Raw genomic sequence first — 23,646 nt, forward strand, 5'->3', positions numbered from 1 at the left:
GAGCATCAAATCCCCTCATTCAAAGGGATCTTTTCTCTGACCTTTCCTTTCTTGCACCTACACATTTGTTGGGCTGAGACAGATCTTAACTTTACTAGGGCTGGGGCAAGGGTGAGGGAAATAGAGCTAGGCCAGTCATTTCTTGACAGATTGGAGGGTTAGCCATATATCCCACATAAAAATCCAATTGATTTGGCTTCCTCCAACACTAGGCTTTTCATATAGTTCAGATCAAGGTTGAGCATGAGTGATAACCTTGGAAACCTGAACCTGCCTACTCCTGAAAAAAATGTTTTAGAAGTCCCTATTTCATAACATTATAAAATGATCTTAAATACTTGGGTTATCCTCTTCGGGAAAGAGGCATGGGTGGCCTGCGAAAGGTCGTATATAACCGGCTAGAGCTGGGTGATGGTCATTTCCTATCCAGACAAATGGGGTTGAGGAGATATAGGGGTGTTAGCCGGCTTGCTTCTGGATAGGCATCTGTGTCAGGATCTATAGGCAGCATAGTCCCTGGTTGGGGCATAAGGCTGATAATGTTTTTTAGTTGGTCCTGGTCTCCGAGGAGTCATGTTCATGTAGTCACTATGAAGAATTCTGTTCTTTTTGTTCTTCAACTGTGGGGAAAAAAAGGAGAGTAGGAAGGTTTCTCAGTCTACTTTTTTTTTTTAAATGTGAAACATCAAAAACTTGTCTTTTTGGAAACTGTTCAGGGTATTACCTATGAGATAAAGATGGTTACCAACAGTCTTCGAGTGAATTGCACACAGGGAAACTTTGGAAAGAAAGTGGGCAGTGGGCTGCAGTGTTTTGTCTCAGCAACAAATATTGAAGGCTGTGTCTAGCTATGTGGATTTTTAGAATCCACCCCTCTGATGCCCGCCATGAGTGAGGGTATTTCCTCACAGCAAGATCCACCGATGAATCATTTGTTTTGTATGGTACCTGCTACTCCTCCACTGAAATTCTGTTCTGATGCCTCATTGTGATGTGTAGGTGACTGGGTTCTTGGAGATTATATTAGTCAAACTCAAGCTCTGGCAAGCTAAAAAGTCTATGAGCATGGTGTGGTTGACAGGCTATATGCTTGTAATGCCTCTTGTTCATGGACCAGGCTGCTTAAGCTCAGAGAGGCTTAAAGGCTAGACTCAAAAGATGAATTGATTTTTTGGAGTATTAAAGTCTATTGCCTATCATAGTTTGCTGGCACCTTAGTCCTTGATAATTCTTCATCATGATAAAGATCCTGTGGGTAGGATTTTGCCTGAGGCTATAAGAGATTACCACTCTAAACTTGGTTTGTTTGGAGGACCTGTTCTGTACAAATAAATGCAAATGACTTCCACAATGCTAGCAATGTCCATAATGTAGAGATGCTATTCTTATTTCCTACTCATAATAAATAATGATAGGCAGTATGGTGCAATGGGTAGCAAGCTAGCCTCGGAGTCTGGGTTCAAGTGTGTTTCTGACACAGACTACCTGTATGACCCTGGGCTAAGACTAAAACTGCAAAACAGACACTGACCTGTACTGGTAGAGGGAATTTTAATGGTTCCTCATATCAGTTAATTCACAGGTCTAGTTAAGAAGTAATGCCAATGGGGGGCAGCTAGATGGATAAGTGGATAAAGCAGAGGCCTTGGATTCAAGAGAACCTGAGTTCAAATCCGGCCTCAAACACTTGGCACTTACTAGCTGTGTGACCCTGGGCAAGTCACTTAACCCTCATTGCCCCGCAAAAAAAAGTAATGCCAATAATACAATTAATTATAACAATTTATAAACTGAGATTTACAAAGCATCTTGCAGAGCAGTCTCTGCTTCCTGCTTAGACTCACTAAAACTGAACTGACTGATATCTCCTACTGGGCAAGTAGATACATGATTTCCTATAGAATCTTCTTTCTGTGTTCTGTGGTGTATACTGAAATGCTCTCTCTTTTTGTAGTTAAGTTCAATTTTTTAAAATGTTTTTAAGTTTTGTCAGCACTGTACAGTCCAAAATGCCATCACCATCTAGGACTGGTACCTTGATGCCTGGTCTTATGAACCAATTGGCAGGGACAGGACTATTCACCACAGTAGACCTCTAGCAAGCATACTGTGACACAATGTGGTCCAGGTGTGGAAACATGATAAATGAAAGATCCAGGCTTAGTCTGACCTGTATTATCCCTGGGTTATACTATTTGAGCTTGTACCTCTGTAATTTTTCAAAAGTTCATGTATCCAGTATTTTAAGATTTATGGGGATAGGAGGTGGTACTCTAATCATTGCTTCAACAAGTATTTGTCTGTCCCAACAACAGCCTCATCTACTGCCAGAATCCATGCCAAATTGGTCTGAACTATCTCTCAATAACTATACATGAATTATTTGCCTGTGTAGATAAAGGATCATTTGAGCAGGAAGAGGATTGAGTCTAAAAGCACATAGAAGGTTTGTAGGGTCCATATAGACCTACACAAACCAGATTCCTTGCTACATTGGAGAACCTTGCCTCAGCCAAAGACCAGCAATGATTCCTCAGCTTTTCAGAGTATTATCATTCCCTTATCTTCAGGCTTTCTATCCTGATGGCACTTTTCTCTAACTTGCTAAAGTGATTTAATGCTTTTTAATGGACACTCAAGGCCAAAGAGAAATTTAGTTATCTAAAGAACTCTCATTTTATTGACCTTACATTTGATGCATCTTTGTTACAATGGACTCACCTCAACACCAAACTATAACATCCCAAAGCTTTGCACATCTTTATTACTAGTGGAGGGGCAAGCTGAACACTTCATCCAAGAGATGTTGGTGAAAGTGGGGTTAGAAAGAAAAGAACTGATTTCTAATGAGAGACATTACTGAAGTAGAAATGACAGAATTTGATAATTTATCAGCCATCAAAGACGGACAGGGAAGAGAGGAGAATAGATCAGGAAAATGATGATGTCATTAATAAAAATAAAGAAGCTTTAAGGAAGAGATGGTTTGAGGGAGCAATGACAGTTTTTGTTTTAGACATCTTGTGTTTAAGTTGTTCACTAGTCATCTAGGTCAGGGCTTCTTAAGCTTTTCCCACTTGCAACCCCTTTTTGCCCAAGAAATTTTTACATGACCCTGGGTATAAAGGTATTTAAAATAGGTATATATAACCTTTTACTGTTGTCCAATTTTTGTGACCCTCCAAATTCAGTTATACCACCCCATATGGGGTTGTGACCCACAGTTTAAGAAGTTTTGATCTAGATGAAGCCTACAACAAACAATTAAAATTGAAGACTGAAGCTGGGGAGAGAGATCAGGGCAGTAGGTGATAGATTTAAAAGTTATCAGTGGAGAAACAGGAACCATGAGAAGAGATGATCACCAAATCAATAAATTAACAAGCATTTCTAAAGAAAAGAGAAGGCCAAGAAAAGAGACTGGGGCATTCCTACAGTTAATGTGTTGGGACACAAAAGAATAACCATCAAATGAGACGAAAAATGAGTGGTCAGAGAAGTAAAAGAAGGATAAAGAGTGGTCAGTGTCCCAAGAGGTAAGGGAAAATAGAGCATCAAGGACTGAGCAGTCAATGACGTGAAATTTTGTAAAGATATAAAGAAGATTAAGGACTGGGGAGAAGCCAATGCATTTGGTGATTAAGAAGTCATAGTTGACCTTCAAGAGAGCATTTTCAACAGAATGAAGGGAGAAAAATGATATTATAATGGATTATGGAGTGAGTGGTTAATGAAAAAGCAAAGGCTTCAAGTCTCCTCCTTTGGATTCCATGATATTCCTGAATCCAACATTCCAACTCCCTTCTCTATCCATTCACCCCACTTCCAGAATACACTCCTGCTTTTGCTCCTACCTATTTGACCATTATCATCATCCATCTCCCACCTGCTAAATATAGGTAGCCCCCAAAGTTTAGTCCTGGTCTCTCTCATCAGAGAAAGGAATTCCTGAAGTAATCTTATCAGCTTCGATGGGATTAATGATCATCTCTATGAAGATCAAAACTAATCCATTCAACCCTAATCTTTCTCCTCTTACCTTCATTACTACCTGCCTGATAGTTCCACTGGATGTCCTGTTGGCATTTCAAACTCAACATGTCCAAACCAGAACTCATTGTTTCTCCCCCGCCCAATCCATTCCTCCATTTTCTCTCCCCCCCCCCTCCAATCCATTTTAAATTTCAAAAATGTTTTTAATAATTTTTTTTAATTATTAAAGTTTGGGGGTTTTTTGTTAACAGAAATCTATTCAGTCTTTCTCTACCTCCACTATACCTGCTCATATTAGGAGCCTTAGGATCGTCCTTGACTTTTATCTTTCCCTCACTCTCCAGTCAGTTCCCAAGTGCTCCCTAACATTTCTGAGATCTGTCCCCTTTCTTCCATTTACATTACCCAAATCCTAAATAGTGCCTAAATTATTTTAATAACTTCCTAATTTTGTTGCTCTATTCTCAGTCTTCCCCCTTTCTAATCAACCCTTCACTAATAGTCTTTCTAAGGTATAGATCTGACCAAAAAATCTTCACTGGCTGGCTCTAGGATAAGATGTAAACTCCTTTACCCAACTTTTAAAAATCCATAGACTGCCTCCAAACCATCTTTCTAGCTGTATTTCCCATTTCTTCCTTCCATGCTCTCTATGTTCCAGCCAATTTGAACTCCTATTTCCTGTATTGAACATTCCATCTCCCTTCTCTACCCATTCACCCCTATCCCAGAATACACTTCCTCCTTATCTCTGCTTTTTAGAATCCTTATCATCTTTCAAGGGATCATAGTACCTCTTCTTCTATGAAGTCTTCTCTCCTCCCCATAGTTGCTAGCATTCTCTCCTTCAGACTGATTGCCTTTTGTTTGTTTGTTTGTTTGTTTGTTTTTTAGTGAGGCAATTGGGGTTAAGTGACTTGCCCAGGGTCACACAGCTAGTAAGTGTTAAGTGTCTGAGGCTGGATTTGAACTCAGGTACTCCTGACTCCAGGGCTGGTGCTTTATCCACTGCACCACCTAGCTGCCCCTTGACTGATTGCCTTTTATTTATTTATCTGTGACCTCCAGTAGAATGCAAGCTTCTTTTGGGTAGGGGCCCCATTTTGATTTTATCTTTATATCCAATGAATCTCAAATTAGTGCCTTGCACAAAGAAGCCACTTAATAAATGATCATTGAATCTCAATGGATGAATGAGATTCTTTGGAGAAGTTTGACTATATAACTCTTTAATACATCAGAGATCCATAATTTAATGGGGGTTTTTTGGCTCTTGCAGGGGAATGAGGGTTAAGTGACTTGTCCAAGGTCATACAGCTAGTAAGTGCCAAGTGTCTGAGTATAATTTCATTTTTATGGGTATACCCTCTACCAACACAGAATGAAACCCCTCTATAACTTAATAGACAGTCTTCAAGAGTTTCTATGGACAAAACAATTCACCGCTCTGTAATCAACTTGGCAAGAGGCCTCACTAAATTTAGCTATGTTGGTCCTTGGACGATAGACATAAAAACCATCTCAACTTCCTCACCATGAACTTAGGAAGGGAGGTTATAGCCTCCTGAGATACTTTTTAGTTCTAGGCTAACTTCCCATTTGCCCCTTCTATTTCAGGGCTCCTGGGACAGGCCCATCTGTTCTCTTCTTTCTATCAGAACTCATAATCCTCCTGGGAACTACTTTGGGACAAACCTAAGCTGAAGGGACATTTTCCCCTACTTTCTGTCCCAAGAGTTTTTCTAAGAGTTTTTCTTGTTAGAAATGACAGGAAGACCAGCATAAATTAAAAAAAAAAAGAAAGCTACCAAGTTACAGAAAGCCTTAGAAGTGATAGTTATCCCAGGCATCAATGGAATGTGAAAGGAATTGGACCTGATCTTCCCTAGCTTCTATCTTCTATCATCAACTCCTCTTTCTGTTCCAGTCTAAAACTTCATCCAAGCCCAACCCCTCTTTATTCTTTTTTTTTTTTTTTTTTGGTGAGGCAATTGGGGTTAAGTGACTTGCCCATGGTCACACAGCTAGTAAGTGTCAATCGTCTGAGGCTGGATTTGAACTCAGGTCCTCCTGACTCCAGAGCCAGTGCTCTATCCTGTACCACCTAGCTGCCCCACCTCTTTATTCTTAATGGATTCATGAATAAGTTTTTACCTAACCTCTCAAACAATAAAAACCCAGAGGGTAAAGTAGGTGTCAGTGCTCAACAACTTAGTCCACAAAAACTCAAATGAGTAACATATCATAGAGGTATACCCTAAAGGGGAAAATCTAGACTAGTTGGCCAGATCTTAATATCTCCCTGCTTCATTTAGGAAGGTCAGCTTGGGTTATTTGCTGACAGAAAAAAGATACTAAGCCTAGGGAGTAAGAAGGGTATAGGAAGGATTTTTTTGAGAATAGAGCAGAGATTCTCAACCTGGGGTTCATGAATTTGCTTTTTAAAATATTTTGACAATTGTATTTCAATATAATTGTTTCCCCTTATAATCCAATGCATTTTATTGTATGTATTTTAAGATTTTATTCTGAGAAAGGGTCCCTGACCTTCATCAAAATGCCAAAGGGGCCTATGACTTGGAAAAAAAAACACTAAGAACCCATGGTAGGGTATATTTGAGCATATTTATAGGTAGAAAGGAAGAGTCAGTGAAGAGTAAGGTACAAGAGAGAGTGGGGATAGTTGGGATAGAATGAAGTCTCTGGGAAATGAGAGAAGATGAGACCAAGGGCACAGGTAGAGAGACTCATCATGAAAAATAAAAGGGATGTGTCTGAGGATCATGGTATCTCAGAATAGTAAAAAAAACCTCAGAAGTAAAGTCCAATCCATCCCTGATGCAAGACTCCCCCCTAAAACATCCCTTACAGTCATTAGTTCTATTTGACTCCCAAGGATAGGAAGCTCACTATCATCAAAGTAGCCCATTTAACATTGGATTATTCAGAAGATTTTTCCTTATGTTGACTCAGAAGCTGCCTCTCTACGACTTCTACCTATTATCACTCATTATTCGGTCCTTTGAGTCAAATCAAGGTCATTCAATATGAGTTCCTCTCCAACTCCATCTCCAAATTCTTCTGTAAACTCCTCTTCTCCCATCTGCTTTGTATACCAAGAAGAATGATTTACAGACTGGGAAGTAGACAACAAAATTGATTGCAGAGAATTGAAACCCAAGATAAGTAAAGCGATGGTAAGGAAGCACTGAACTGCTTGGGGGTCATCTGAATGGCTCTATGGCATGTGATATAGATGCCCTCTGAATCTATTCCCCAAAACTTTTTGCAGATTATCTACTCATCTTTCAGAATTCAAGTTCTTATCCACAGAAGGAGGAAGGATAATCAGACTGTGGGGTTATTAATTACCTTGAAACATGTGCACAAGCAGATCTATGCAATTACAGAGTTTGTAGTCTTTTGAACCCACTCCTCACTCCCCAAAAGCAGACATAGATTCACAGACGTTGTGTGCCTATAGGCATACAGGAAGTCTTGACATTTTTTATGACTTCACATTTCATAGAGTTGCTAATAAAAACCTACCCTTTGTTGTCTCTGCCTCTACCTGCTCATTCAATGTTTTCCATCAATGCAAAGGCAAAAACATGTATGCAGTCAGCATTGGGCATGACAGTCATCCTGGGTCTTGTTCTTTCAGCAAGCATATATAGAGTACCTGCTATGTCAAAAGCACCACAATTGGCATTATGTATGGGCATAGTCGAGTCATGGTTATATGACCACACATTGCAGTCAACAAAGTCTGCTTTTTCTTGGATTTATTTACAAGGGAGAAGAGTATATAAATTCAGAAAGAATATGCTTTTTCCAAACTTTAACTGGATGGGTTCCAATATCTTAAATCTACTCTAGCAAGTGAAAAGCTCATTGGATAAACTCTTCCCACCATGGTTCTCTAAACTCTGGGATGGCCATGGAGTCCAATTCCCAAGCAGCCCCAAATGAGAATACCCTCCCTGTCCTCCATCCCACTTCACCACTGTAGTGAGGAAGCTTTGCTAAGCTGGTTCTTTCTACTTCCAGAAAAGTACCAGTCTATCTCTACCTTTTTATGACATAGAATAGTAAGGGATCCCAAAGGCTATGTGATGTAAGGTACTCAATTTGTAGATGAGAAACTAAGATCCCCAAAGGTTAAGTGATAGCAAAATAAATAGCAAAACCAAGATTCAAACCCATGTCAGCAGATTCCAAATCCAGTTCTCTTTCCATTGTATTTCTTCCACCAGATTAGGCAGCCAGTAAGTACAATGCATAGTGTTAGACCTGGAATCTGGAAAGACCTGAATTCAAATCCTACCTTAGATATTATCTGTGTGACCCTGGGCAATCATTTAACCTTCTGTGCCTCAGTTTACTCATTTTTAAAGTGGGGATAATAATAATGACACCTACCTCCTAAGTTTGCTTTGAGGATTAGATGAGATAACATATGAAAAGCACTCTGCAAATTTTAAAGCTGTATGTAAACACTGACTTTTATTGTTCCCTTAAAATGGGGACCCCAGCATAAATATCTTCTACATTTTCTTTGTGCCACTTAATGTTGGAAGCATGTTAATAATGGATTTCTTTACATGGGGGAATGAGTTTGCACAGTTGGGTTATTGGAAGGGTCAGAAAGGATAACAGATGTGGGCCTATGACAGCCTGGGGGAGGGCTGCACTGTATTCACTCAAATGTCAAGAACTACCGGTCAAGAACTAAGAATGAATCTGCAGCTGTTCCTAAGAGCTCACTAAGCTTATAACTGTTGACAGGTTGGCATTAGGGACATTCTGTTCTACTGAACTGCATCTTTAACTAGAACCCCTTTAAAAGCAAGTCACCAACAATCATACAGTAAGTCACGTGCAAGAAGTACATAACATATACTTTTTTGACATGGTCAATGAAGGAATGTGTTTTTGGCTTAATTAAACATATTTGTTTCAAGAGCTTTTTTGTATTTATTTTAATGGGAAAAAGTGATGGAAGGGAGAGAAAATAAACTCTTCACCAGTAGGGAAAAAATAATCATTTATTTATTTATTATAAAAAATAAGAGCATTATGCAGCTTTGATTGTGGGTAGGGGCTTCCTTAGTCAACACAAAGTATCTTTTCCAAAACAACAACAAAGACAGGCTTCACCAAGAAATCTGGGCCTGAAATCTGAGGAACATGGAATGGCTCTCACTCACAGTTGGAGGAGACCTCCAACAATTAGTCCCACAAGTAGCTAAACAAGGATGCCCCTTATAGTCTCACAGCCCTCCCCACAACTAGAAACATATGCAGCCTTTGCTTGAAGACATCCTGTAAAGGGAATACCATTCCTCTCCTGGAAATCCTTTCCTCTTTTGGATACTCTAATTTTTAGGAATTTTGTGTTTTGTTTTGTTTGTTTTTGACATTCCGCTCAAATGTGGCATTGTTATTCTTTGAGCTATGGAGAGTTTTCCATTTCACCACATTTGTCTGTGAGTATCAGGGTTTAGGAATCAAATGTGGAAAAAGGGACAATTGTCACTAGGAGACCGAATCACCTCTAAGGATTTTGGTGGCCCCTTTTCTAGGCCAAGTGTCTGGACTTCCTGATCATTGGGATCAGTGTGACAAAGGCTCCATTTTGCTGTAGATTTTCCTCAGACTGCACTATAATCAACTAGACTCCTTCTATGCTGTTAACATGAGAATTACAGAGCCAGATCCTCCAAGTAGTTTGTAGTTGAGAGTGAGATGCTACCTAAGTAAAGTCTTTATAAATCTTAGGGTGCTATCTACATACCAACTCATTACTATTACATTAATCCCTTTGAACCATACATTGGATTCAAGAAGCATTTATTAACTACCTACTATGTACTGAGAAGCAATGTGGAATTGTGGCTAGTCAGGAAGACCTAGGTTCAACTCCCACCTTGGACATAGAAAACCCTAAACAAGTCACTTAACTTTTCAGTTCTTTAGGCAACACTCAAAGACCAAAAGTTGAAGAGAAAATGATGATGTCTATTGATGGAGGTGGTTTTTTCATCTGGGAGTTCCCTATACAAATGAAATAATAGTCCCTATCCCCTCCATGTACTAGACACTATGCTAAGTATTGGATACTGCCTTTGAGTAGCTTATCTTATAGTGGATCCTTTAGCAGATGAGCAGATAATTAATTGGTGTGCTAACTCAGCAAGTTATCGCAATACCGTAAACATGGATATTTATAACAACTAGATCACTGATCCCAAAGAATTCACAGAATCTCTAAATGCACCCGATAACCAGGAAATAGTTTCTGCTTTGGGTCGGTCCAAAATCCTGGAAGCATTTCTTCAGGGTTGTGCCACAAATCCAGGCTAACATTCCAACAATTACTGTGACATGACTTGGGGTGGGACTTGGGGGAGGGGGGATACATAACAGAAACCCTAATCTGAGAGGTCAAAGCAGTGACACGGGAGAAAGAGTACTAGATTTGTAGTCAAAGGATTTCGGTACAAATCCTTCCCTCTGCCCCTTAGTTTTTGTGTGACCTTGATCAAGTCATTCATCTCTCTCACTCTCAGCTTTTTTTATTTGTAAGAAGAGTCAGGCTAGATAACTTCCACCCCAGCCCCTTCCCATTTCTATATCTATAATTCTATATACTAAAAAGTGTCTTCCAAAGGAAGCCTTTTCGTTCTTAAAATAATTTATCCAGCACATGGAGGCAGCAAAGCCCAGGGCTGCATTTTTGTTTTTGTTTTTGTTTTTGTTCTTTGTTTTCTTTTCTGGGAAGCCCATAGGCAATAGTCTGTATTTAACCTGGAATGTATAGGTATATTGAACTCCTCTACTAAAAGCAACTTGGAGATGGGAGTGAAGGCACTGAATTCATTCATTTAAAAACACTTATTTAGCACCTTCTGTATATTCAGCATCGTGCTAAATTTGGGGAGCTGGAATATAAAAGAGTAGGTAGGGGGCGGCTAGGTGGTGCAGTGGATAAAGCACCAGCCCTGGATTCAGGAGTACCTGAGTTCAAATCCGGCCTCAGACACTTGACACTTACTAGCTGTGTGACCCTGGGCAAGTCACTTAATCCCCAGTGCCCCGCAAAAAAAAAAAAAAAGGAGGTAGAAGGGGTATGTATTCCCATTCTAGAAGGAGATTAGGATTTACAGGTTAGTGTGGGGGAAGGAGGAGGGAAGGAGTGAAAGAAGGCATGAATAAGTACTGCAGGATTCTAAAAAACTGCACAAGGGAATGGAAGCAATTTCAGGGTTGGAAAAGAAAGACCCTTGTTGAAGTGGTTCGTGTTTGCCATTAGCTTGTCTACACAATGTTCTAGATTGGTCTGAATCCAGACCAAAATGACAAAGCTGAGGAAGAAGGAGGGAGCAGGTCAGGGCATAGAAAGGAAGATGCTCTGGTTTAGTTGCATTGCCTGAAGGTTTGCTACGGTTAGTAAAATCTGATCTGGTGGCGAGGGGGGTCTGCTAGGAATACAACCGCCACAGTAGTTTCATAATGATAGCTCAAAGCTTGGCCTCTAACAATTAAACCTCATCAGAGGTAGAAAAAAATATATGACTCAGATAAAAGTCATCTCGTTTCTTTTCTAGATTCAAAGGCAATGCAACAGTCTACACCATGATTCACATGGTCGCTAGCCCAGAAACTGATTACTCTTTGCGTGGCTGTGGGAAGGACATTCTCAGGATGTTCTATATCTCTCCTTACTCCTTGGTCATCTCTATCAATATCTAGAGGCATTAGAGAAAGGTAATCAAGGCATTTCTTCTTTTCATAAAGAACTTACTTTATCTCAAGCATACTTGAGCAGCATTCAGAGATTGTGAGGGTCACCTATGAAGGCAGATGCCCAATTGGGAATAGATTAAGGATTAGGGCAAAAGCAGCAGTTGGGCCATATCATTGCCATTACTGAAGACAAGTACTTAATTTCTTACCCAGCAGCAACAATAACACACTGTCCCAGCCACACTATATAAAGCAAAGCAGGCCAGAGCTCCAGCAACCACCCAAAAGAGTTTGGAAGACTCGGAAGCTTTGGGAGTCGGACAGACCTCTTTCTCTGAAATAGAGAGAAAACAGAATGGGTCAGAATCATCAAGGAGTGGCATTTGAATTCATTCTGTGCATTCACAATATCACACAACAAGAAGGATGGAGAGAAATAGCAACACCCTAAAGTTCCCAGACAACTGCTCCAGAGCATGCGAGAGTCCTCTTCTGTATTAGGTATTAGTCATTGCTGGAACTCAGAATGAAAATCTTGAGTAAATCGGTTGTGTGACCTAAGATGAGAACTCTCAATGCCTTAAATGTTCTCAGAGCCTGCCAGATCCCCACCCCTCACTGTAATGTGGAATCCTCCATAAACTCTATCCTGAGCAGCATTAATATTTTTTAGGATTTGCATGTACCATTCGGGACACTGTGTAATGGAAACTGCTAACTCTACTGTAAGTAAGCTAAGTGATGGTTGTGGGTCTCATTTTCCTCACCTGAAAAACTAGGAGATGAAACTACATAATCATATAAAGGTCCCTTCCAACCTGAACATTCTTTGATTCTATGAAGAGAATTGCAGGATGTCTGAAAGAATGAATGCAATTTTGGTAGATCGTAGAGTTACAGGATTACAGGGTTGGAAGGGAAGAGAGAGGTCATCTACATCAACCTTTCCCTAAAGCATGAATACTTCTTACACTGTCCTAAAAGGAATGATGATCCATATTCTACTTGAAAACCAGTGACAAGGAATTCATTTTAAGCTAAGCCTTGACAGGCAACCTTGCCTGAAAATGCTATTCTGAAATATTGTTGTTATTCAGTCATTCAGTCATGTCTGATTCTTCCTTACCCTGTAGACCATGCATTCCATGGAGTTTTCTTGGCAAAGATACTGGAGTGGTTTGCCATTTCCTTTTTTTTTTTTTTTTTTGCAGAGCAATGCGGGTTAAATGACTTGCCCAGGGTCACACAGCTAGTATGTGTCAAGTGTCTGAGGTTGGATTTGAACTCAGGTCCTCCTGAATCCAGGGCTAGTGTTCTATCCACTGCACCACCTAGCTGCTCCCTTAGTTCCTCTCTTAAAATTGATTGAATCAGACTTGAAGGGCTTTAAGATGTTTAATTTAGAAATAAGATAAGGTGATCACAATGTGTCTTATGCAAGTAGAATGAGTTTTAAAATTTTAAGTTTCTGTTTGGTTTTCCTTCTCATCTTTTATTTTTAATTTTGTGTTTTATTGTATCACTGGTTTATATGCAAATATTAAGAGCTTCTTTATTAATGGTAGAGGCATACTACCCATATCCATATTGCCCAATGGTGCCCATACCCATATTATTTTGCCATAATGTTACATTATAACCAAATTTCAGGATAACATCATAAAACTCCTGCTAAAATGCTATTTGATCAGTGGGCCAAGATGTTGTTTCCTATGACACTAAAGCCCTATGAAATGTGTCATCTAATCCCATGCTTTCTCAGAACCAATTAATGATGTTAGGGCATGATTTCACATGTAATAACCAAACAATTCTTTTTTACCTTAGGCTCAGTTTAATTGTAACATTCTTTATGTATAACTAGGCATTAATAAGAAAATTCTGTTTAAAACTGCAACAGGACTCAGCAAATAAAATACTTGAGTGTTATTTCCTTGTATTTTCCTTTTATTTGTTTGTTTTTGATCACCAAAATTTACTCTATGGGATAAAGCCAATAAAGCCCTCTTTTCCAGGTTACTATGTGTTTCCAGCAACATCTCATCATTGGCAGAGGAGAGAAAGAAAGCTAAAATTGAAATAATGCCTAATTTCAGTACAATACTGAAAAATGGCAAAATATGATGATTTTTCTTAATTAGAATTCTGAAAAGAAGGGGTCTACATCTTTTAAATTCATGGCAAATAATCATAGCCCACATTTACACAGCATTAAGTTTCATAATCCTAATTTGACACAACAAACTTGGGAAGTAGTACAAGTATTATTAATCCGGTTTTACAAACAAGGAAACCGGGGCTCAGTAGAATTCAATAATTTGCCTGATGGTCACATAGTTAATGAATGTCAGAACTAGTATTTGAACCTGTCTCCTAATTCCAAGGCCTGCATCCTTTCAGAATCAAATGTCTCAGAAATTAATGTGATTTGTTTTATTCCTATCAAGAAACCAACCCCAGCAATCATCCAATCTATTGGCTTCATTTTACAAATGAAGCAACTGAGATGCAGATAAGAGAGATTGTGTCTTCTCCAATATCACATAGCTTGTTATTGGCCAAGCCACCAGTGGAATTTTAATGCAGTGCTCCTTCCATCACACCATACCACCCCTTCTGAGTAGACATTCCAGTTAGGCTCTATCCCATTCAAAATCTGGTCTAATCCCTTTATTAATAACCAAGGAAACTGAAGCCCAGAATGACTATACATTACTTGCAGAAGTCACACAACTAGCTATTAGCAGAGCTGGAGCTAGGACAGAGGTCTTTTGACTCATAGATCAGAGCTTTTTCCATATCTAGGCAGAAGGTATTTTCACAAAGGAAGAGACTGACACAGGAAGGTTAAACACAAATGGAGCTCATTCTTCCTTTCACCCAGTTCCTCTATTAAAAAAGGGGCCCGTATTCCTCCTTTGAGGATATCTAGGCTGACATAAGAACACCATATTATACTTTCAGGGCTATGTTATATACCTTTCACATAGATGATGGTTCCGTTGCTCTTTTCATTGGAGAGATATGGAGGAGGATACATGAATTCAATTTTACAGAAGTAAATATCCGTTTGCTTGACACTCATATTGCTGAGTTGGAAGTTCACTGTTTTGTTATCAAAATCCACAAGGCAGCCTCTGAAGTCCTCAGTTGTGGAAAGCAAGGGATTATGGGTTCCATTCACATACACAAAACAGACTTCAAGGGCACTGTTTGTCCCTTTTTGGAGTGAAGCTCGAAATTCAGTTGGAGTTTTATCATAGGTGTAGTTACAGGCAAGGGTTACCGCTTCATGATTATTGGCCATGAGCCAAGGTGGCTGTTTGACCGAAATCTTATCTGGAAAGGAAAGATAGTATTTATTTAGAATAGGATGGGTAAGGGGCAGCTAGATAGCATAGTGGTTAAAGCACCGGCCCTAGAGTCAGGAGGACCTGAGTTCAAATCCGGCCTCAGACACTTGACATTTACTAGCTATGTGACCCGGGCGAGTCACTTAACCCCCATTGCCTGCAAAAGAAAAACCCAAAAACAAACAAAAACAAAAAGAATAGGATGGGTAAACTTAAAGCTTGGGGGTCCTGAACTAAAATCTATTCTACACAAAATAAATGAATCTTCAGTAAAGATAACCCTCTCTTTAGGTTTGGTCATTGGTAGGGATGGAGAAGTCATGAGTATTTGGGAATGCCAGGATCTGGCCTCTGTTATGTGGTGTTTGATCCGTACATCCTAAATGCTAAGGTTTCAAATCTGGTTGGGATTCCTGTTATGTTTACACAAACCTGAAAACTACTACAGGGGTGGGACTAGTTGCTGATTGTTTTGACCTTACTTTTAAAATGTAGGCCAATACAATTATTCTTCAACTGGAAACCCAACAGATAGATATGAGAGAATTAGAATATATTTTGAGATATTTGGCATTTATTCATCAAGCATCTTTAAATAAAGGTGGAGGTAAAAAAAAAAGCAAAACATAGATTGCGTGCTTTATTATTTTTTTTGCACTGTCACTACTGTTAAGGCTAACCTCCCAGAAAGATGTACTACATTTGTCATGCCAGGACTAACTTGTTTGCTTGTTTTCATCTGGACCTATGATGTCAATTAGGTATTTTGGCAATAAATAGAGCGCTGGATGTGGAGTTGGGAAGACTGGAGTTCAATTCCTGACTGAAATACTTTCCAGCTGTGTAACCCTGGGAAAGTCACAACCCCTCTCAGCCTTAGTTTCCTAATCCATAAAATGGGGATAATAATAGCATCTACCTCACAGGGTTGTTGTGAGGATCAAATGAGATCAGATCATTAAAGTGCTTTTCAATCCTTAAAGTACTACATAATTGCTACTTACTTTTATTCATTGATATATAAAAATGATAGTGAGAAAACATCCTCTACTAAGGTAGGTTGGCACCTATCTGCCCTTCAACCTATGGTATCAGAGTTGCCTAGAAATTGAGAGATCAAGTGACTTGCCCAGAGTCACACAGCCAGAAGTAGGCCTTGAACCCAGATTTTCCTGATTCTAAGGGCTGGAGCTATAAAACCAAAACTGTCCTGTTCTGTGGCAGAGTTTCCTCTTCCTAAAGAGATGCAATCACCATCCCCAGAGTATTTTCCCTTTTTGTTATTTCCCTGTCTCTCTCTTCCTAAGATGCATAAAGATTCTATAGGTATGCATGCAAGCCATGGTGACCTTTATGTAAAGTATTTCTTTGTGAAACATGGGCTATATAACCTACCTGTAGATTTCCATCCCTAAGAAAACACCTTTACCCACTGGCAGGCACTAGGTTTAAGATTAGGAGTGTGAAGATTTAGATGGTAAGGGAGGAAAAACCTGGTAATGTGACTTGGGTAGGAGGGTCTAAGGCTGTTTATCAAATATTCTCTCCTCTTGCTATGTTGTCACATCCTTAGTGGAGGTGGAGGGAATTAGTCAATAACTTTCATTAAGTCCTTGTGGGCTAAGCCCTAGACTAACTAATTTCTAACAAAAACCACCCTTCCCAGCACCTGCACCTTTGTTTTTCTGAGATTAAATAGCAGTACTATTACAAAAAAACAAAAAGGCAAGGCAGAGGGCAAGGAGGACAGCAGGTAGGTGGCACAGTAGATAGAGTGTCAGGCCTTAAGTCAGGAAGACTCATCTTTCTGAGTTCAAATCTAGTCACAGACACTTACTAGCTGTGTGGCCCTGGGCAAGTCACTTAACCTTGTTTGCCTCAGTTTCCTCATCTATAAAATGAGCTGAAGAAGGAAATGAAAAATCACTCCACTATCTTTGTCAACCAAGAAAACCCCAAATGGGCTGACAAAGAGTCAGATATGGCTGAAGAATAACTGAAAAGAAACAACGTAGAAAATACCTAATAAATGCTTTCAAAAATTCCTAGATCTCTATCTAGTATGCCATTTTGCCACTGAAACAAGGGATCTGAAAAAAGACACTAAGAGGTTATCTTATCCATATCCTTGTCTTTCAACTAAGCAATGCAGAGAGCTATTGGCCCTATTCTTTTTTAAAATAAGTTTTTATTGATACTTCCTGTTTCTTTTATCACCATAGTTATTCCAAATATCTCTCTGTCTCCCAGAGATCCATTCCATAAGACAAACAGTATTTTTAAAATGAAAAAAAAACCCAGCACAACTGATCAATATATTGAAAAAGTCCAAAAATATGTGCAATGTGTACCACCTGTGGACCTCCCACTTCCACAAAGGGATGGGCTTAGGGTTTCTTCTCATATCTCTTCATTTGGGTTCTGCTTAATTTTTATGATTTTGTTACATTTCTTTTTTATTTTGGGGGTGTGTGATTGTTATTTCCATATACATTGTTGTAGTCACTGTGTATATTGTTTTCTTGGCTCTGATTATTTCACTCTGCATCAGTTCATATAGATCTTTCTTTCTTTGTTTCTTTGTTTCTTTGTTTCTTTGTTTCTTTGTTTCTTTGTTTCTTTCTTTCTTTCTTTGTTTCTTTGTTTCTTTCTTTCTTTCTTTCTTTCTTTCTTTCTTTCTTTCTTTCTTTCTTTCTTTCTTTCTTTCTTTCTTTCTTTCTTTGAGGAGAAGCCCTGATATATTTATTTCTTTTTTCATTTTTAAATTTTTTTTGTTTATTTTTGTTTTTGTTTTGGGTGGGGCAATGAGGTTGAAGTGACCCACCCAGGGCCACACAGTCAGCAAGTGTCATGTGTCTGAGGCCGAACCTGAACCCAGGTCCTCCTGAATCCAAGGCCAGCACTCTATCCACTGCACCACCCAGATGCCACTATTTCTTTTTTTTAAAGTAATAAACATTTTTATTTATAGTTTTGAGTTCCAATTTTTATTCCTCCTTTCTTCCCTCCCCTCCCCTTCCCTGAAGTGGTAAGCACATGCAGATCTTACCATGCTCCTCTCTATTCATCACAATACATAATTTCTTATAGCATAATAATATTCCATTACATTCATGTGCCACAATTTGTTTGGCCATTCCCCAATTAGTAGGCATCTACTTTGTTTCTAATACTTACCTATCACAAAAAGTATTCCTATAAATATTTTGGAGTATATGAGGATTTTCTCCTAATCAATTACTTCCTTGAAGTATAATCCAAGTAATGGAGTCTCTGGTTCAAAGAGTATTGACTCTATTCCTAACAGAGATCTGGATAAGAAGATTCCTCAGTCTTTTCAGGGATTCCCATGGCCATTATCATGATGGAAACTCTTTATATCATCCTTACAAAGCTAAGTTCTGGAAAGATCCTGGATCTTTGTGATCTTGAGACTCTATTTATATTGTAGCAACTTAACCACTGAGCTCACTGATATGAGGGATGGTTAAATAAATTACAGTACATGAATGTAATGAAATATTATTGTGCTATAAGAATTCATATGTGCAATTATCAAAATAATCTGGTACTGACTAAGAAATAGAGTGGTGGATCAGTGGAATAGATAAGTTACAAATTACATTTTAGTAAATGACAATTGTAATCTAGTATATGATAAACACAAAGATCCAAGTTTTTGGAACAATAACTCATTATTTGATGAAAACTGCTGGGAAAACTGAAAAACAGTATGGCAGAAACTAGTTTCTCACACTGTATACTAAAATAAGGTCAAAATTGGTACAAGATAAGGGTGATGCCATAAGGAAATTAAGAGAGCATGGACTAGTTTATTTGTCAGATTTATGGATAAAGGAAGAATTTAGGACCAAAGAAGATAAGAGAGCATTACAAAATGTAAAACAGATAATTTTGATTATATAAAACTTTAAAGTTTTTGAATAAACAGAACCAATGCAACCAACATTAAAAGGAAAGTAGAAAACTTGTGGGGGGTGCAATAAATATCTCTGATAAAGGCTTCATTTCTCAAATATATAGAGAACTGAGACAAAATTATAAAAATACAAGTCATTCCCCAATTGATAGGTGGTCAAAGGATATGAACAGGCAGTTTTCAGACAGAAATTAAAGCTACTTATAGGCATATAAAAGTGCTCTAAATCACCATTGATCAGAGAAATGCAAATTAAAACAATTCTGAGGTACCACCCCACACCTATCAGAGTGGCTAATGTGACAAAAAAGGAAAATGATAAATGCTGGAGAAGTTGTGGTAAGACTGGGATGCTAGTCCACTGTTGGTGGAGTTATAAGCAGATCCAACCATTATGGAGAGCAATTTGGAACTACGCCCAAAGGGCTATAGAACTTTGCATACCCTTTGATCAAGCAATATCACTGCTAGGTCTATATCCCAAAGACATCCAAAAAAGGGAAAAGGACCTATTTGTACAAAAATATTTATAGCAGCTCTTTTTGAGGTGGCTAAGAACTAGAAATCAAAGGAATGTCCATGAATTGGGGGATAGCTGAACAAGCTGTGGTATACAATTGTAATGGAATTTTATTATGCTATAAGAAATGACAAGACTTACATGAACTGATGCATAGTGAAGTTAACAGAACCAGGAGAATATTATACACAGTAACAACAGTATTCAACAAAGAATTGTAAATGACTTAGCTATTCTCAGCAATACAAGGCTCTAAGACAATCCCAAAGAACTAATGATAAAGCAAACTATCCACCTCCAGAGAAAAAACTGATATTAATTGAACACAGATTGAAGCATGTTATTTTTTTACTTTCTTTTTTTCTTTCATTCTTTTCCTTTTATTCTTTTTGTACAGAGATTAATATGGAAATATTTATATAATGGCATATGTATAGTCTATATCTTATTCTTTATCTCCTCAGGGAGGGGGGAGGGTAAAGAGAGAGGGAGGGACAGGATTTGGAACTCAAAACTTTAAATAAAAATGTTTTTAAAAATTGGGGGGAAAAACTGAGCTCTCAAACTCATGACATGATCACTCCAAAAATCATCCAAATAATGCCATAGGACAATTCTTGGAGCAGCAAAATCCACAGAAGAATATGCTGAGATAATTTTCCAATCAAGGATAGCTTGGAAGGTTGGAAGGAGGGAGTTGCTGTGCTGAGACAGAAGTGGAAACCAACCCCACAGTCATGCTGACACAGATCCAGTCCCAGGAAGGCCTCACCAGAGAAAGAAACCCTCAGAGCCTCTGAATCAACTGCAGTGCCAGTGTGGTCTGAAACTAAGCTCACAGTCTGGTGAGAGGGATGAGCCCTTGGCAGGGGTGGGGGAGATTACAGGGGCCTCTGCTGGTACTGAGGTACTGAGACAGAACTTGGGTTTTTCACCCCTGCTGGGAACCAGGAGGTAGGCTTGAGTAGCAGGAGGAGGGGCACAGGTTCATCAGAGCTGACAACCAAAGCACACAAAGCTGATTGATTAGAAAGTTGGTCTGGCATCATCAATGGACCAGGGAACAGGCCAGGCAAGTGAAGAACCTGCCCCTCCTTAAATCATACCACCTGGGACCCCCTGAAGCTTGGGACAGTGCAACCTGGAAATAGTGCCCCACTTTAAGGAGCTAAAAGTGAAGTAAAAGAAAGGCAAGATGAGCAGACAGAGAAAGGTGAGGACCATAGAAAGTTTCTTTAATGACAAGGAAGATTGAGGTGCACCCTCAGAGGAAGATGTCAACATCAGGGCCCCTATATCTAAAGCTTCCAAAAAAAATATGAATTGGTCTCAGGCCATAGAGGTGCTCAAAAAGGACTTTGAAGATAAAGTCAAAGAGATACAGGAAAAAATGGAAAGAGAAATGAAGGTGATGCAGGAAAGACATGAGAAAAAAGTCAACAGCTTGAAAAGCCAAATGGAAAAGCTCTCTGACAAAAATAATTGCCTAAGAATTAGGATTGAACAAATGGAAGCTAGTGACTTTATGAGAATACAAGACACAATAAAGGAAATTCAAATGAATAAAAAAATAGAGGGCAATGTGAAATATCTTCTTGGAAGAACTGCTGACCTGGAAAATAGATCTAGGACAGATAATTTGACAATTATTGGTCTACCTGAAAACCATGATCAAGGAAAGAGCTTAGACATCATCTTCTAAGAAATTGTCAGGGAAAATTGCCCTGATATTCTAGAGGCAGAAGGTAAAATAGAAATTGAAAGAATCCACTGATCACCTCCTGAAAGATATCCCAAAAGGAAAACTAAGAATATTATAGCCAAATTCCAGAGCTCCCAGATCAAGGAGAAAATATTGCAAGCTGCCAAAAAGAAAGAATTCAAGTACTGTGGAGCCCCAGTCAGGATAGCACAAGATCTAGCAGCTTCTACATTAAAGGACCAGAGGGCATGGAATATAATATTCCAGAGGGCAAAGGAATTGGGATTACAACCAAGAATCATGTATCCAGCAAATCAGTGTATAATGTTTCAGAGGAAAAAATGGGACTTCAATGAAAAAGAGGACTTTCAGGTATTTGTGATGAAAAGACCTAAACTGAATGGAAAATTTGACTTTAAAATATAAGACCCTAGAGGACCATAAAAAATTGGAGTTAGGGGACATATCTGGGGTCATGCAGTGGATGACTGTTTTGTGTCTGAGGCCGGGTTTTGGCTGGAGTTCCCCTGGGTCCAGGTTGGATGCTTTGTCCACTGTGTCACCTAGCTTCCCCATGATGATATCTTTAGGGTAAAATTGAGGGGTGAGAGGAATGCACTGGGGGAGGTGGGGAGGGCAGAGGTAGCATGGGGTGAAATCCCACATGAAAGAAACAGGAAAGGGCTTATGGAGTGGTGGAAGAGATGGGGGAGGAGCAGGGCAGTAAATTAACTTTACACTCATCAGAATAGACTCAAAGACCTTAATCTCATCAGAGTTGGCTCAAGGAGGGATTAACACACACACATCCAATTGGGTGGAGTAATCTATCTAACCCTGCAGGAAAATAGGAGGGGAAAGGGATAAAGAGAGAGGGGCAAAAGAAGGGAGGGCAGATTAGGGGAGGGGACAGACAAAAGCAAATCCCTTTTGAAGAGGGATAGGATGAAAGAAGATAGATAATATAGTAAATATCATGGGGAAGAGAATAGGATGGAGGGAAACAGTTAACAATAGTAATTGTGAAAAAGAGAAAAAGGGAAAAAATTGTACAAAAATATTTATAGCAACTCTTTCTGGAGGCTAAGAATTGAGAATCAAGGGAATGTCCATCAATTGAGGAATAACTGAAGAAGCTGTGGTATATGATTGTAGTGGAATGGTATTGTGCTATAGGAAATGACAAACAGGATGATCCTAGAAAAACCTGGAAAGACTCATATGAACTGATGTATAGTGAAGTAAGCAGAACTGGGAGGACATTGTGCATAGTGACAGCACTATTGTTCAGTGAGCAATTGTGAATGACTTAACTACTCTCAGCAATACAATGATCCAAGACAATCGCAGGGGACTAATGATGAAGCATACTATCCACTCCCAAAGAAAGAACTGATAAAAAGAGCACTTGTAGATTGAACATACATAACCTATATCAGATTGGTTGCTAATTTGTGGAGGGGGGATGAAAGGGAGGGAGGGAGAAAAATTTGGAACTCTAAATCTTATGAAAATGAATGTTGAAAACTACCCTTACATGTAACTGGAAAAAATAAAATAAATGTTTGTTGCATTGAAAAAAAATTGGAAAAAATGAAGTTATACATGTAAAGAATATAAGGAGAAATAGGAATACATTTTTGAACTGATGCAAAGTAATGTAAGAAGAAACAGTAAACATAAACACAAGAACTGCAACAAGGTAAGTGAAAAGAACCACAAACTGAAACTGAACATTGTATAATTATAATGAGGCAGTTAGGTGATATAATGGCAAAAGGGTTGATTTAGAGTCATGAAGACATGAGTTCAAAACCTGTCTCATATATTTATTAGTTTTGTTACAGTGCACAGTCTCAGTTTCCTTGTTATTAAAATGGAGATAATAATAGGATCTACCTTATAAGTTTATTGTGCTTTTCATAAGTGCTAATTGTTGTTGTTATTATTATTATATATGGCCATCTGACCCAAAAAAAGATCTGTGAGTATAGCCTCCTCCTTTCTTTGCAAAACTTGGGTGCAAGGAGTAAAATGTTGTATATAAGACTTGATGAAAGTGTTGATTAGTATTGCTGAAATGCTTCCCCTACCCCCCATCCCCACTTTTTTATTTCTTGTTACATGAGATTAATATCTTGGTGGAGAGCATGAAGGATATATCAATAAATTAAGGTGATTTAAAAATAAAAAGGCATCAATAAAGATCAATTTTTAAAAGTATTGAAACAGCCAAGTCAGTAAAACTACTGAGTTGTCTGGCACACTACCGAAGAGTCAATATGACTAATGTCTTAGTTTCCTAATTCACCTACTTGGTTGTGGTTGTTATTCATTTGTCTATTTGTTAAATTAATTGATTCATTATCATCATATAAAAAAAACTAAG

General features: G+C 38.7%; 1 protein-coding gene across 1 annotated transcript in view; it reads right to left on the minus strand.

The window, feature by feature from the left end:
* Window positions 1-491: 491 nt before the first annotated feature.
* CD28 (CD28 molecule) overlaps window positions 492-23,646 on the minus strand; it is a 30,829-nt gene continuing 7,674 nt past the window's right edge. The window contains exons 2-4 of the mRNA XM_043993360.1: window positions 14,722-15,081; window positions 11,952-12,076; window positions 492-620 (exon numbers count right to left, since the gene is read on the minus strand). Of these exons, the coding sequence (XP_043849295.1) occupies window positions 492-620; window positions 11,952-12,076; window positions 14,722-15,081 (614 nt within the window). The remainder of the gene's footprint in view (window positions 621-11,951; window positions 12,077-14,721; window positions 15,082-23,646) is intronic.

The sequence above is a fragment of the Dromiciops gliroides genome, chromosome 3 (assembly GCF_019393635.1).
Source record: "Dromiciops gliroides isolate mDroGli1 chromosome 3, mDroGli1.pri, whole genome shotgun sequence".
NCBI classification, from domain to species: Eukaryota; Metazoa; Chordata; class Mammalia; order Microbiotheria; family Microbiotheriidae; genus Dromiciops; species Dromiciops gliroides.